Below are 15,292 nucleotides of genomic sequence, written 5' to 3'. Positions count from 1 at the left end.
AGGTGGAACCTGGCACCTCACTTTAGGAGAGAAAGTTCCCTTGAGGGGAAGGTGACCTGACTGGCCTGAGGTCCCAGAGCTGGAAGAGGGGAAACGGGGCATGAACCCGGCGCTTCTGGTTCAGCCAGACTCCTCCTGCCACCCTGAGGCCCATGGTCCACGGGAAGCAGTTGTGTTTGTTCTTACTGTTCTCCTTCTGGTCTGTGCCGCCATCTTCCTTTCCTGGGTGCTGGTACAGCGGCATGGTCTTTGGCGATTAAAGACCAGCCAACACTCTTACCTTCTTCTCCTTTCCCACCTTCGCCTCCCTTGCTCAGTTGTGCTCTCCTGTACCTCCAGCCCTGGCTGATTCTAGAATATTCCCATCAGTCACTAAGGCGCTGAGAGTCACCCACGACGTGAAGGGATCAAATTAGTCACAGCAGCCTAACATGTACAAGAAATGACAGTGCCGGTCTGTTCTGGCCCTGTCAGCTTGGTGGCCTGGACACATGTGTCCTGCTCAGGTACGTGGCTAGAACTCCAGGGAGGAAGGCCAACACAGCCAGCACTAGCCACGAGCACATCCTGTTACTTGCCTTGCCCAGGATTCTGGACAAGTTAATTTTTAAGATTATTTTTAATTGTTAAATTACTATATGCATTGTTAAGATGAAGAGAAGAAAATTCACATAATCCAAGAGGAGATGAAAAGCTAAAATCCCCCAGTTCCTGCCTCTTCCCTCTCACTTTCCGCCTTATGTTGTGTATCCTTCCAGACCCTCCCCCGAATGTTTGAAAACGGAACAAAAACGGAACACTTTGAAATCTGCTCAGTGACTTGAGGTTGTGCCATATGAAAGATTTAAAACAGAATTCTGCTCCTGCAAGTTTCTGGGCGCCAATTTACACAACTTTCTTGCTCTGAAGCCTCTGGTTTGAATTCCACAGCGTAGAATGATGGGTTCCCTGGAATAGCAAGGAGATTGGAGAAGAGGGAAGGGTCAAGGTCATTGCTCTCTCAGACCATGAAAGAGAAGCCTGCAGGTTTGAGTGGGGCAGGGGGGCTCATTCTTCTTCCATAAATCTTAGGGACGCCAGTGCCTACACTTACTGCAGATTTTACGTGTTGCCAGGATGCCCTCACCCAGGCTTCGGGGTTGGTGCTAAGTCTGGTCTGGGGAGGGCAGAGTGGAGGTGGTTTTCTCCACTGAAAAGGAAGTCCTCAACCTCTGATGTTTAAAAAAATATCAAAAGACTTCAGTGAGATGTCAGCACTCCCAGCCACATCCTTGACAGCGAAAGGAACCATGCACCAGGCCCCTTTTTAGCAGTGTCGTTTCTTTGAATTTCCCCAGAACCCAAGAAATGAGAAGTGCTTCCTTTGTAGACCTCAGTAAGAAGGGTTGGGCCAGCTGGTGAGGACCCAGGGGTTGGGGGGGAGGGGCTGCCACGCCTACCAGGGTCGTCTAGGAGTCCACTCGCTCTCCTAGCCCCTCGCTTCTCCAAGTCTGCCTGTGGTGGGAACTGGAGCTGGACTTACTGGGCACCTCAGTCTTGGTGCCAGCTGCCTTTTGCTCTCAACGGTCAAGCCCAGTCCAGAGAATGACATGTTCCAACGTACAAAGCCAGAAAGAGCGGTTTGTGGGTTTTCATTCAAGTGGAAGGAGCATTGGATCCTGGCGTTTGCCATGGCCCTATGGCTTCTGAGGGTGGGGAGGGAAGGACAGCATTTGAAATACTTTGAGTTTTTGGGTTTTTTTACAACTTTAAAATGGAGTTTAGGGGAAGAAGAGGGGGTAGGGGACGGGTGCCAGAGAGCATTGAACTTTCTCCCTGACGGCCAAAGGCGAAAATAAAACGCCTTCACCCCACGTCGAAAGCATGTCATTTCAGCTTTGGATTTGAGTATTAAGGACTCCAGGAACAAGTGGACAAATCAACCCCCTCCACCCCCTGGCAGTGAGACAGCACCAAACCCATGGGTGTGCGAGCGGATTGCTCGCCGGGCAGGGGTCTCTGTCTCTGTCCGTGTTCGGCCTCTTTCTGGATTTCTGCTCTCACCCTGGCACGGCGTCCACCTCGGTGGGGGGCCTGTCCAGGAAGCAGCACTGTCCAGGTGACAGAACCTTCTGTGTGGCCTTCCCTGGTGCTTTGGGACAAGGGCTGGCCTGAGCTTTATCTTCTTACTTGCTCTCTGCCAGCTGCCCTCAGGCCTTCTCCCCCATCCCCCCATCCCCAGAGCGGGAGGTGATCTTCCATCAGGGGTGGGGACGTCCCCATCTGTGCCTGGCCCCAGCAGCCTTTGCGGCGTCCCGCTGATCCTTGCCTGAGAGCTGGAGGTGGAGGCTGGTTTTCTTCACACTTTATGTCTGTCCATGTGGTGTGAAAGCATGTCTGAGGTCTAGGTGTGCAGTGGCATTCTAGAACTGCAATTCATGGACAGTTATGTGTTCTTTCAGTCCTTCTCATGTAAAAACTAAACCAGGTTCTTGAAGCAAATATGAAATCCCATTAATGAAATTTTCTGTTGCAGTAAAGGATTCATGTTTTTTCCTCCTGGTGTCCAGTTGAAATAACATGGTGGAGGGCTTTGAAGAGGAGGTAGGATGCGTGTTTAGTTTAGGTCTTTAATGGCCTTGTCCCCTAAGACGGGTTAAAAGATTTATTAGGCTTGAAATGCACTTGAGACAGGGATGAAACCTTCACGGAGGGGCCCTCAAGGCTGGTTAAGCTTCTTATTGTCTATATGGATGAACATGCGTCTGTGAGGGAGTCCTTTTCTGGAGCGGCAGACCCGGAAGAGTCTCAAATTGAAGCACCACGTGGATATTTTCCTTTGCAGAAAGGGGAATGCTAATGGGTCGCGCGGTCTGGGATCTGGGGAAGGCGGGGCGTCTTGTATAACAACTTTGAGTGGGGAGACCTCCTGGCAGGAAGACCCCCTTCTCTGTTTTCACTTCAAGTCTCACCGCCAGCAGCCTGAGGGTTGGCTCCCAAGGTCAGGACATGAAGCAATTTACAGTCCTGGCGTCCAGCCCCCAGATGTGGGGCTGCTGAAACCTGCAACCTGCTGGGCCACAGCTGTGATGGCCAAAAAAAAAAAAAAAGGTAGGGAATGCAACTTAGCTGCCAACGAGTTTTCTGCCCCGCTGGCTGCCTGTCTCCCCGAAGGGGTGTTGTTGGTCAGCAGCCTGCAGGCCCGGCCCCTGCCCACCTGGGTCTCCACCTTCTTCTTTCGCTTCCCTGCAGACAACTAGAGGCGCATGGTCAGGGGATGATCACAGCCCAGCCCCGGTGACGCCAGTCCTCCCTATCAGAGAGTCCTGGTTCTGTGGAACCTTCTGGAACCCCTAGGGCCATCTCATTTTCTGTGCACAAGCAGGAGTGAGGTGAAATCAATAATTTGACTGTGTTCATTTCCAAGGGCTGTCATAATAGATTATTGTAAACTGAGTGGCTTAAAACAACAGACATTTTTTTCTCTCACAGCTCAGGAGGCCAGAAGTCTGAAACTGAGGTGTCGGCAGGGCTTCTAAAGGCTGGAGGGAAGACTCTTTCCTGGCCTCTTCCAGCAGCTCTTCCAGCTGCTGGTGGCCGCTGGCAGCCCCTGATGTTCCTTGGCTTGTGGCTGCATCACTCCAACTCGGATCTCTGCCTCTGCCTTCACGTGGCCTTCCTCTCTGTGTGTGTCTCTCTGTGTGTTCTCTCCTTTTCTCATGACAACACTCCTTGGATTTAGGCCCACCCTAAGTCCAGGATGATGTCATCTTGAGATCCTCAACTACCCCTATTCCCAAATAAAGTCACATTCTGAAGTTCCAGGTGGACCTAAACTTGCGGGGGCACACCATTCAGCCTACTATACTGACCTTTGGGGATGTTTATTTCCCACTTATACACACAAGCACTCGTTAAAGAATGTACTTGGGATCATTGTTCTTAGTTTACGTGCATTTAAAAAATTCTGTGTTCAGTCACTTAACACTCACGTACGTTTTTCCATGTTAAACTCCTGTGCAATCTTCATTTTTAATGACTGCCTCTTGCTCTGCCACATGAGTGGCAGGATAGCCTGGAGGTTAGGAGTGTGGGCTCGAGAGCCGGACGGCCAGAGTTGGCATCCTGCATCCTTTTTGCACCCTCTTTTACTCACTGTTATGGGCTGAATTGTGTCTCCCTCAAATTCATATGTCAGACTCCTAAGCCCCAGTACCTCAGAATGTGACTGTGTTGGGAGATGGGGGTCTTTAAAGAGGTGACTCACGTTAAATGAGGTCCTTGGGGTGGGCCCTACTCCAGCCTGACCAGTGTCTTTATAAGGAGTGGAGATTAGGACATACACACACACACAGCAGAGACCAGATGACCCTGGGGAAGATGGCCACCTACAAGCCAGGAGAAACCAATGCTACCGTCACCTTGATCTTGGACTTCCAGCCTCCAGGACTCTGACGAAAGTAATTTTTGATTTTCAAGCCACTCAGTCCTTAGTACTTGTCATGGCAGCTGAGCTGACAACATACCAGCCACTGGGGCAAAACACCAAATCTCCAAGTCCTTCGTCCTTCCCCTGTGTGATTGGGGTCCTCGGGTTCGGTGAGGATTAGAGAGGATGCTCCATGCATTGCCTGGCATGTGGTTTGAAGGTGCTCTTAGTGGGGCTGGTACCACCCTGAATTGTTTTGCCAACACTCTGTCATTGCTCGGTGGGTGGAGTCTATTCATTCACTGGGTGAATGTTTGTTGGACCTCTGTCATGGCTATTTGCCCCATGATAAAGAAGGCTGTGGTCAGCAGCTGGGTACCTGGTATTTGGCCACTTTCTTTCTTTTCTTTTCTTTTTCTTTTTTAAATTTATCAATCACTTTGTTTTTTAAATTTTATTTATTTTTATTTTATTTTTGGCTGTGTTGGGTCTTCTTTGCAGCGTGGGCTTTCTCTAGTTGTGGCGATCAGGGGCTACTCTTCGTTGTGGTGCATGGGCTTCTCATTGCGGTGGTTTCTCTTGTTGCGGAGCACGGGCTCTAGGTGCGTGGGCTTCAGTCGTTGTGGCACGCGGTCTCAGTAGTTGTGGCTCGCAGGCTCAGTAGTTGTGGCGCACGGGCTTAGTTGCTCCGCGGCATGTGGGATCTTCCCAGACCAGGGCTCGAACCCGTGTCCCTTGCATTGGCAGGCAGATTCTTAACCACTGCGCCACCAGGGAAGTCCTGGCCACTTTCTTGAAAGAGATTTTTAGGACATTCTCTATCCTCTAAGCCATCTTCACTGAGCACCAACCACGAGGAGCCCTGGGATGGGAGCTGCCTATTGCCATGAGCTCCTAGGCCAGTGCCCAGGAAACCTTTTGCTGGTGGCAGTGAAGACTCCGTGCAGAGATACCAGGCAGCTCACAGCCCCAGAAAATGAGACTCTTGGAATCAGCATCCCTTTTCTTCTTCAAATCTGTCCCAGTCTGATGGCTTCAGCTGCCACCCCCTGACTCGGCAGCACCAGGAGCTGCACCTGGAAGCAGGTGAGGGCTCGTGGAGAGGGCAGCCCCAGCCTGAAGGCCTTCACGGGCATCTCACACCCGCCCACAGCAGGGAGCAGCCCGTCTGCTCTTGTTAAATAGCTCGCAGCCCCCTCCCCTCACGCTTGCTGACGCCAGGAGTGCCAAAGGGGCAGCCGAGCCTGTGGCGTCCTGGCATCTCCTGGAGGCCGAGTGAGTCCTGCCAGCCGCTCGGCTGCAGCCACCTCCCCTTCTCCCTCCCCCACTGCCTCCGGCCTGGCCCAGGTGCCTCCAGCCCCAGCCTTTTTGCTTCTCTTCTTTGAAGAGCCACAGCAGGCAAACAGGATGTTCCACTCCCACACGTGGAGACTCAGACGAGACACTTGGGTCGAACCGCATCCTGCTGGCAGAGCTGGGTCCCATCCGCTGTGGACCTGGTCGGGATGGGGTGCGGGGCTGGGCACCAGGAGGGGCACTCGCGAAGCTGGTTTCATTAGTCACTTTTCGAGCGTCGTTCCAAACTGTGAACTTGGTGGGCATCTCAAAGTTCCCTTTCGGGGCTCTTGTGCCAGGAAGGGCCGAATAATGCAGGTGGTGAGGGATGGCAACACCTGCATGAAATGATAATGGCATTCCTCATCCCCCATCTCACCCCTGGCTATGATTCTAGTATTTTCTGGGAGGTGTTTTTTTTTTTTTAATGAATAATTTCTCCAAACCGTAGCAAATCAGTCTAGGATTACAAGATGGCTACAAAATAGATGGCTGCCATGGAGAGGCACAAGGTGGGAGCTTACAGAGGCGTGGTCTTTCTGAGCAGTGAGATAAGACTGGAAGGACACCCAGGGAAGGGCAGGCAGTAGCTGAAGAGTTTAAAGAAAACCCAAACTCTGCTGAAAGCAAAATGATTTAAGCGGTTCTCCCATGGTTGAAGCCGTCTTGGGAAAATGAAGGTGTCAAGGCTGAGGTCCAGTTTTGCCAGCCCCCAGGTAGATGTTCTGAGTCCCTGGACACCATCAGACGTTTCATTTACAAAGTAGTTTGTGTGCCTGTTGAGAGAGAACAGATTGAAAAGACGTTGCACCACCCACTTGATAACCCTGCCTGGCAGTGAGCAGCATTCTAGACACCCCTGGAACTTTCCACTTGTTGAGCCCATTGGTGGTGCAATAAGTGAAGGCACCAGGGTGCGCAGGGCGGATTTTCGGTCTGCAGAATGCCCTGAAAGTTCGGTTGAAAGGTCTGAGAGAGATGGAGAGAGATTTCTCAAAAGAGACTGTATACCTCGACCACCAGAAAGCGCTTCCCTTTTGCTTCTCCTCTCCCCACCCCTTTGCAGGGCAAGGGAGGAGGGTGGTGGCAAAGGATGGGGTGGGAGGAGAGGGGATGCTGGGAAGAGAGGGGGCAGCTCTCTGAGGACTAGGGGTGAGGCAGGCGGCAGCCCTCTAATCTGTCAGGGTTTCTCCCCTTGCACCTGATGAGCATGTACCTTGGAATGATTTCTCTCCCAGAGATGCACTCCTGGAACTGTGTGAGTAGGCAGGTGTTTGCATTCCGCAGCTGACCGCTATTTTCTTTAATTAAGGCCTGTTCCCGAAGCCTCTGCTCGCCAGGACTACCGTTTCACTTCCGTGACCTGCATTGAATAAGCCCCATTTTGTTTCTGGGCATAATGATAGGTTTGTTTGAGATCTTGGATGCCAGACTTCCAGGGGTCTTAACGATATTGACATCGTCTGATATGACAGTGGCAGTGGCCTAGTACACTGTCGTCTCTACAGAAATGGTTTCTCTTCTGCTATCTCAAGTTCCTGGAGCAATACATCCCTGTATTATCTACCCAAATAAAGCGGAAATTCTTAAAGGACCTCTTGATACAAAGGTATAAATCAGTGCTGTGCGAACCTATACTTCCGTGGAAAATATAGATAGGTTTGTTTCGTGTGACTCTCTAAGCTCTTATATTCCATTGAGATAATTTCATAATGACCCAAAACATCCAGGAAATCCAGCTTGTCTAGCACACGACTTACTTAACTTTCTTTGTGTGTTTGGCATCTATTTTCCTCAGCACATGATAGGTACTTAATAAATATTTGATTGGATGATTAGCCTCACCCTTCAGATTTTTTTTCCTTTTCCCCTTAGATCTTCAACCTTATGAAGTATGACAGCTACAGCCGCTTCTTAAAGTCTGACTTGTTCTTAAAACACAAGCGAACTGAGGAAGAGGAAGAGGAAGATCCACCCGATGCCCAGACTGCAGCTAAAAGAGCTTCGAGAATTTATAATACATGAGCCCTCAAGACACTGGCAGGACTGGCAGCTTTCAGAAGCGAAGGAACTCACTCTCAGGACCGTGCAGGGTTTATAACCTCTTTGTTTTCTGCAAGGACTGAAATGTGCAAAACGCTTCCATGGAATATGTGTATTTTATTACCTGCTTGACCAGTAAGTTTTGCATGATGGCTAATCTTACATAAAAAGACAAATAGCTTTGAAGTTTTAGTTCTCACACACACCCAAACGGGGGATAGTCCTTAAAACACTGGACAGTTTGAGTATTTCACAGCTTCGTTAAGCGTCATGTGAGGCCACCAGCTGAACGTACAGCCACCTCTTACCTCTAAAGTCTTTGCCCTGCCTCTGTGGGTGGGTCACATGTGTCCACAGATTCACTTGGTGAACCAGCTCAAGAATGAATCGATCTGACAAGCTCAGGTCACTGGGGTTTTGTCTGTCAGGTGCCTCTTGGGTTAAATACTTCTAGAGAGTAAGTTCAGTGCTGGGAAAAGAAAATTCATCACAGCCTCTGAAGATCTGGGGAGCTGCGTGTGGGTATCGTCAGAGGGCTCTTATTTCTTGTGCGTGGGTTTGTTCTGGTTTTGCCCATAATCCGTGACATTTCATGCTACAAAGATAAATAGTTCATTTTGACAGAAACAAGATCTCAACCAGGAAGAAAGACAAATGGGAGACTGTTCAGGGTCCCCATGGTGATGCAAGGTGGTGCTGAATGGGATGGTGGCACCAGCCGTGCCGATGATGGAGCTGGGGGGATGGTCCCTTCTCTTGCAGCCCTTTTGGTGAAACCCTTTCTTCTTGATGCCTACCCCTTGCTAGACTTGTTAACTCTGGGCTTGAGACTTCAACCAGAGGAAGGAAATGCTGTCTTTGGAAGCCCCCTCTTGGGTGAAGAGGCTGTGAGTGAAGTCCTGCTGGGCCTAGGCACCCCCAGCAGAGCCCAAGGTCAGGCACAGTTCCCTTCTGCTCATTGTTCCTGCCGTCTGCTGCTGCCAGACCTTCTCCAGCATGTTTGCCAAACCTTAAGCTCCTGTTTGTACAAACAAAGCAACCAGACTCTTCCTTGAGAGCCTTCCAAGTCAGACGTTCCCATTTGCAAAATTCCCTGCATGAGCACGACTGTATGATTCATCAATCAAACCGGGACACTTGAGAGAGAAGGGGCGTGAGCTTAATCATTACACTGGGATAATAGGCATCAGCTGGTTGTGTTCCCGGTGAAACCAGTTTGCATAGTCACCCTACTGACCACCCTCTCCTAGGGCGACCACTTGGGCAGTTCCCCGGATTCTCCTTGTCCATTCACTGTGGTCGAACGCCCCCTGTCCTTCCACCTCGGACCTGGGGAAGGGATGGTCTTAGGAAGCCATTCACTGCTGCCAACCAAACCACCCAACTGAGCATTCATCAGAAACAGCAAATGCTTGATCCCCCCGACAGGGGGTTTTCTGCCTCCCCCAGGTCATTCCCGACATGCCTTCTCTCTGCCTGGGATGAGATAGTAATGCTGAGAACGACACCCAAGGGCCTTGTCATCTGGGAAATTCAGTCCATCTTCAAGCAGAGCAGACTGATGCACTTGAAAGAGTAAGGAATAAAAACAAGCTGGGTTCTCTAGCTCAACTTGCAGTTTACTAGCCAGAAAAGTGCAGGGATGCAGACCCACACCCCCACTGCACTGTCGCAGATGCAGGATCATTTCAAGGTGCCAGGGAACTGAGCGAGCTGCTTGGTGCTCTCTTTTGAGAGCCTGTGCTGGGCGGGTCCCAGAGGCTGCAGGTGGGCTGGGAACCCTCTTTCTGGCTTTTACCTTTTTACCCCTGGGTTCAGAGGCCCTTTGAGGTGGTGAGCTCTTCATAAGCACATAAAGGTAACAGCCAGAGTTAGCTGGGAGACTGTCTGCCGGAAGAAAGCCACTGGCTTAGGAGCTGCCTGAAAAGCTGAATGTGGGTGGGAGGGGGAGCTGCCTATGTTCGGCCACGGCTTACTTCTCACAGCACTTCCCCCAGCTTGCTCTGGCCGGGCTGCCTGCATCCCTGCCAATCGTGGAACTGAGGCAGGTACAGAATTCAGCTTCCTAAAGCCATTGCAGAAGTGAGACAGAAGTGTAGGGAATCTGTGTAGCCAGACCCATGCTTCTACCCAGCTTTTCACTTTCACCCTATGTCTGTCCATCCGTCCATTTACTGATTAATATTTAAATTGTGTCTGCAATGTGCTAGGGATTGTGTTAGGTGCCAAGATTCAATGGGGGGAGTATAGCAGCCATGACAATTCATGCTCCAGTTCACAGGTGTTCTAAAATGTAGGTTTTATTATTATTCAGGTGTGGTGAGCCCAGCAGATCAGGAGACGACTATCATTGAAAGGATAGTTTCTAAGAGAAAGGAGCAGGTCACACCGTGCAGGGCCACGTGGGGAATCACCAGGGTCGGTCAGAAGGTGGAGAGAGTGAGGGAAACGTAGGCAAAAGCCTTTATTGTGGTTTCCTTGGAAAAGGCAGGGCAAAGGGTAGGTTTGGCTAGTTTGTATCATTTCCGTGGGCTCTGGGGCTTAGGGACTGTCCCTAACTGGTACCTGGGCCTGAGTCATTAGGGCAGGTGGCCCAGAGTGTGAGAGCCCCATAAAGAAGGGACCTGGGGATGTGAGCTCTGTATCTGTCAGTTGTTTTCTGTCTCTAAGAATCAGCTAGCACTGGGAGGGGCAGTCCCTCCAGTGCCAGCCAGGACCCAGAGGTCAAAGCATCAGAGTAAAACACGCTTATGACAACAGTCTGCAGGGTCTCAGAATCTCAACCCGCAGGCCATAGATGTTGTGTTTGATGGGGCATGTGTCTGAAAGCTTTCAGTGCAATTGCCGTGGGCAGAGCGCACATGTAATCTCCAGTTGGCTACAGGCCCCATCATTCCCTATTGCCTTCTAACAGGCCGTTCACATTTTACATTTTCTGCTGGCTCTACAGTTTGTGCCCTGATCTCCATCTCCTGTATGCAGAGAGCACGGCCTTGGTGACATTTTCCTCTGTGACTTTTCAGTCATTAATGATACCTCCAGATCCACTCTGCTGACCCGCCCAGCTTTCTCAGAGTCAGTTGTGGTTCACACTCCTGCACCATCTTGCCTTGTCAATCACAGAACTCCCCTCCAAGGCAGGGCGGGGGTCACCTCACACTTGAAGAGCACCTTTCCAAAGGCTTCTTTCCCATTGCTTCATACACAAAACCTTAAAAAGTGGGAGAACATCTATTTCTCCCATTTTAGAGATGGGAAAACCAAAACAAAGGACATGACTCACACGTGCTTGTGAGTGGTGGAGTCTGAGGCTGGAACCAAACCTTCCATCTCCCGACCCCAGCTCCCTTTTTGGTTCACCCTCTGCCTGGACAGGGCCCCAGGGAGGCCCAGCGCTGAGGTGAATACTGGCATTTTGGTAAAGATGCTCCTTTACTCATACAACAGATGCTTAATGAGCACCTACTACATCCCAGGCCACATACTAGCTATAGGAATGTAGAGGAATTAAAGAGTGAAGCATGGAGAATTCCCTGGCAGTCCCGTGGCTAGGACTCCGCACTTCCACTGTAGCGGGCATGGGTTCGATCCCTGTTCAGGGAACTAAGATCCCACAGGCTGTGACGTGCAGCCATAAAATAGACAAAAGTCATACTATACACAGTTCAAAAAAAAAAGAATGGAGCATCAACCCTGCCAGCAGCTGGTCGGGAGATGAGATGGGGTTTTTAACCAAAAACTCCTCTGTAAGAAAGAAAGTGACCAGCCCCTGGGAGAGAGACTGAGGGGACAGGACTGGCTGGTTGTGTTCATCTCTTCAGTTTACATGCTCAGTTGTTTTGTCTTTTCCCTAAATGTCAGGGGGTTAATTAAGCTTCATGTTGACACTGGCGGTGAAGTGATTTCATTTGAAAAACATGAGAATAAGTACTCTCTGTTCTTATGGGGATGAGCTTTTTAAATTCCAGTCTCAGGTTAACTCCAGAGAATGAAGAATTAGTTAACTACATTTCCCATTACGATTTTGCTAATATGCCCTTTCCTGTGTTAGAGTCGGGAGCTGATGAATTGGTACCCAACTCCCAGGTCCCCGCTCTGAATTTGTGAGCGCACTGTTTATACGCTTGGCAAATGCTAGGCAAGCGCAGTCATGACTCGCATTCTGTCATTATTTACTTTCATTTTGGCCGCAGATGTTCTAGAACTTACATTTATTTAAGTGCTAAATGGTCTTGTTGTACCATTAGCTTCCAGGGTTTTAAAACTGTGTTTCTTCTCATACACTGCAGTGAGCGCTGTGAAAGGGCTGACGCCTGGGCAGGGAGGGGAGAAACCTCACACACAGATGGGGGCAGGGGTAGAATCTCTGTTGAAATTGTCCCCAAATGGTTCTCCTTGGATTCCCACAGGCACTGCAAACTTTGCAAGTCCAAAGTTGCTGAAGCAGAAACATGGGGGTTCCTCCTCGGGGCCTCTGAGTGAGGGTCTTGCAGGGTACACTGGCTGGGTGCTTGCACGGGCATTCACAGTGTTGCATCCACCTGGAGAAAGGGGGGACCTTTTACCAACTCCCAGAAAGCACTGGGTCGAGAGACCTGGAAGTGGTCTGAGGGTCTCCCCTTTCCTGACTTCTAGTCTGATCCATCAGCAAGTCCTCTAAATTCTGCTCCAAAATCTATCTTGAATGCATTCATCCTTCCCACCTCCACAGCCCTGGGCCCTGACCAATCTGCCTCTCTTGTGTCTTGCCCGATGGAGCCTCCGCACAGGTCAGTCCTCACTGCACACTCCCTCCCCATCTTCATCCAGCATACACCTTTTGAAAGCAAAACCCTGACCAGGTTGCTCACCTGGATAAGCCCTTTCTGGGCCTTTCTTTGTGCTCAGAATGAAAGCTCAGATCATGACCATGGCCTCAGGACTGCAAAGCCAGGAGAGCTGAGCCCCGCCCCAGCTCACCTTCTGTCCCTCTACAGCTCATTTCAGTTGTGAGCAGGGCACGGACGCTGCTTCCTGCAGCCTCTGCACAGGCTGCCTCCTCCTGACCTCGGCTCCTTGGCTCTCAGGCCAAATGTCAGCTCCTGGGAGAGGTCTTTCCCGAGGACCCCGCTAAGCATCCCCCTGCCCGCTTCCCAGCGCCTTCAGAGCCCTGGCACGTGGCTATTTCTCTGTTACCAGCTTATGACCTCTCTCCCCAAGGACAGGGACGAGATGTGTTTCACTGAGTTCCCAGAGGTGAGTCTACTGCCTGGCCCCGAGCAGCCACGTGGTAGGCCCTCCATAAATGTTCCTTGAGTGAGCAAAGGAATGTCAAGTGGGTCAGGATCTCAAATTTTGGTTGGTCTCATTCACAGCCTGGCACTCCAGTGTTGCCCTTTGGTGATGGTCAACCCTTGTGATTGCAGAATTAGGAGGCCCACCACTTCCTGAGCACCTCCCATGTGCCAGGCATTGTGCAAGGCGCACTGCAGATGGTGTCAAACTTGGGCAGTGGGTGTGGCCTCCACCATATCAAAGGGGGCTGACCTTTGGAGGCATTGAACCTGCACCAGGTCACCATGGCTCATGGTTGGTGCTGCCAGGATAGGAACCCAGGTCTTTTAGACCCCTCCACACACCCCTTCCCAGCCCACCATCTTTCTCTATACCAGGCTGGGCCAGATTTCAGCTCAGACAAATCTTTGGCCATTCCAGCTAAAAAATGGGACTCTCTTTCTGCTCTCTCAGGGACAAGGCCACCACCCAGCTGGTCTTGACTCATCCTTCTTTTTCCCTCGCAGGATATGCAGAGAGTACTTTGCCCCAGCAAGGGAGGTAGAGTCAAATGCTCCTTTAAAAAGTCTGGTTTGGTAGACTAGAAAAAAAAACCAGTTTTTTTCCCCAGTTAGTGATATATCATGACCATCTTTCCATGCCAGTAAACATAATTATACACCATCCAAAAAAAAAAAAAAAAGTCCAGTTTCAAGATTATCTAGGGAAGATAAATGTTTCCCTTGTGCTAATTCCAGCACAGTTTATATGCTATTTTGCAATGCGGGCAAACTGTTTCCTTCTTATTTAAGCATTTAAACTCTGTTTTTTAAACTGTTATGGCATACAGATCGCCTAAGAGTAACAGATGTCTGCTTGATGGAGATGTTCCCAGGAAAAGAATTTGCTGCTTCTTGGTCTCCAGAGGAAGGATGCCTTTGCGAGTATGTGGCTTTTGGTCCACATGTCCCCTCTCTTACCCTCGTAAGATGAATGGGGAAGAAATATAGTGCCACTCACTGGCTGCCTTGTAAATATCTGTATTTACAGATCCTGGCGATTACAGAGGTGAGACCCTGCTCTCCCAGGAGGGCTGTCCCTTTCCCTCTTGGAGGCAGTATTTCTCTGAATTTTCTTGGGTGGTTAAGGTCATGGCCCATCTGGAGACATGAAAATGTGGGTCCACTTCTACTAACTTTTCAGCTTTCCCCAGAATCTTAGCAGTAGAAGAATCTCTCTCAATTATTTTTATTATTACTTTTTTACTATTGACTAGCATGAGAATTTTGATTAAGATCAGGTCATGGAGTTTGACTGCCTAAATTCTAACCCAGCTCCAACGTTTAGTAGCTGTGTGCTCTTGGGCAAGTCACATATCTTTCCAAGCCTAAATCTCCTCACCTGTTGGATGGGGATAACATTGACTCAATGAGATTTAATGAGATAATACATATAATGTACATAGCACAGTTCCTGGCCCATAGGGGGGTCAATAAATATTAATGATCCAGAGTCATGTAGTCTGTTCAAGGTCACAAAGGAAAGATGTAGCAGATTCCTAGTCTGGGCTAATTCCTGAGTCCTTGGCTGGGGCTCTTCCTCTATGTCATTTGAGTGAACATAGGAAGAGCCCCAGGGCCAGGGAGCTGGATCTGAATATTGCTCAAATGATTGATGTAGAAAGTGAGTGGGTCTCAGAGCAGGAGAGGGTCAGCACCAGAGGACGTGGAGGGCAGCTGGTGGGGGGGGGGTGGAAGGGTTGACCAGGATGGGCCTGGGATTGGGTATCAAGGCCGGGAGGGGGCTCCGTTGCCAACCTGGAGCCAGGTTCCTAGTTCAGCCAAGTGGCCAAGTTAAAGGGCAGGAAGTCTGAGAGAGGGTCTCTGACAGAAGGGGTTGGCTTCTGACCAGGGAAAAGCGGTGAAAACGGAGTTGGTGGTCTCTTCTGGAGCCCCTCTGTGTCTGAAGGAAAGGGAAGGGAATCCAGTAGATGTCCTGTGGGGAGCTGCTCGTATCCTGGGCGACTTTCCCTCGGCCTGCAAGAATGATGGTTTCCCCGGGGAGGAGCTGCCCTCGTGCTTTCCAGGATGTCCCCGACCCTGCTTCTGCGAGAGGAGGGAACCCGGCACAGGGACAGCTTTCCTGAAGTTCCCGGCTCGGGCTCACGGGGGAGCTGCTGAGCCATGAAGAGAGGGCGCAGCTGGGCTCTCTGCGGGGAGGGGCCGGCAGCGGGGGAGGACCCTACCAGGCCCT

At 50.5% G+C, this 15,292-nt stretch overlaps 1 protein-coding gene across 1 annotated transcript in view; it reads left to right on the top strand.

Annotated features, from left to right (window-relative positions):
* Positions 1 to 7,972, top strand: part of RGS10 (regulator of G protein signaling 10) — a 35,610-nt gene extending 27,638 nt beyond the window's left edge. Inside the window, exon 5 of the mRNA XM_032609223.1 lies at positions 7,619 to 7,972. Coding sequence (XP_032465114.1) covers positions 7,619 to 7,768 — 150 coding nt within the window. The 3' untranslated portion in view covers positions 7,769 to 7,972. The remainder of the gene's footprint in view (positions 1 to 7,618) is intronic.
* The last annotated feature ends 7,320 nt before the right edge of the window (positions 7,973 to 15,292 follow it).

The sequence above is a fragment of the Phocoena sinus genome, chromosome 16, assembly GCF_008692025.1.
Source record: "Phocoena sinus isolate mPhoSin1 chromosome 16, mPhoSin1.pri, whole genome shotgun sequence".
Classification (NCBI taxonomy): domain Eukaryota; kingdom Metazoa; phylum Chordata; class Mammalia; order Artiodactyla; family Phocoenidae; genus Phocoena; species Phocoena sinus.
This window is presented reverse-complemented; position numbering and strand designations above follow the sequence as displayed.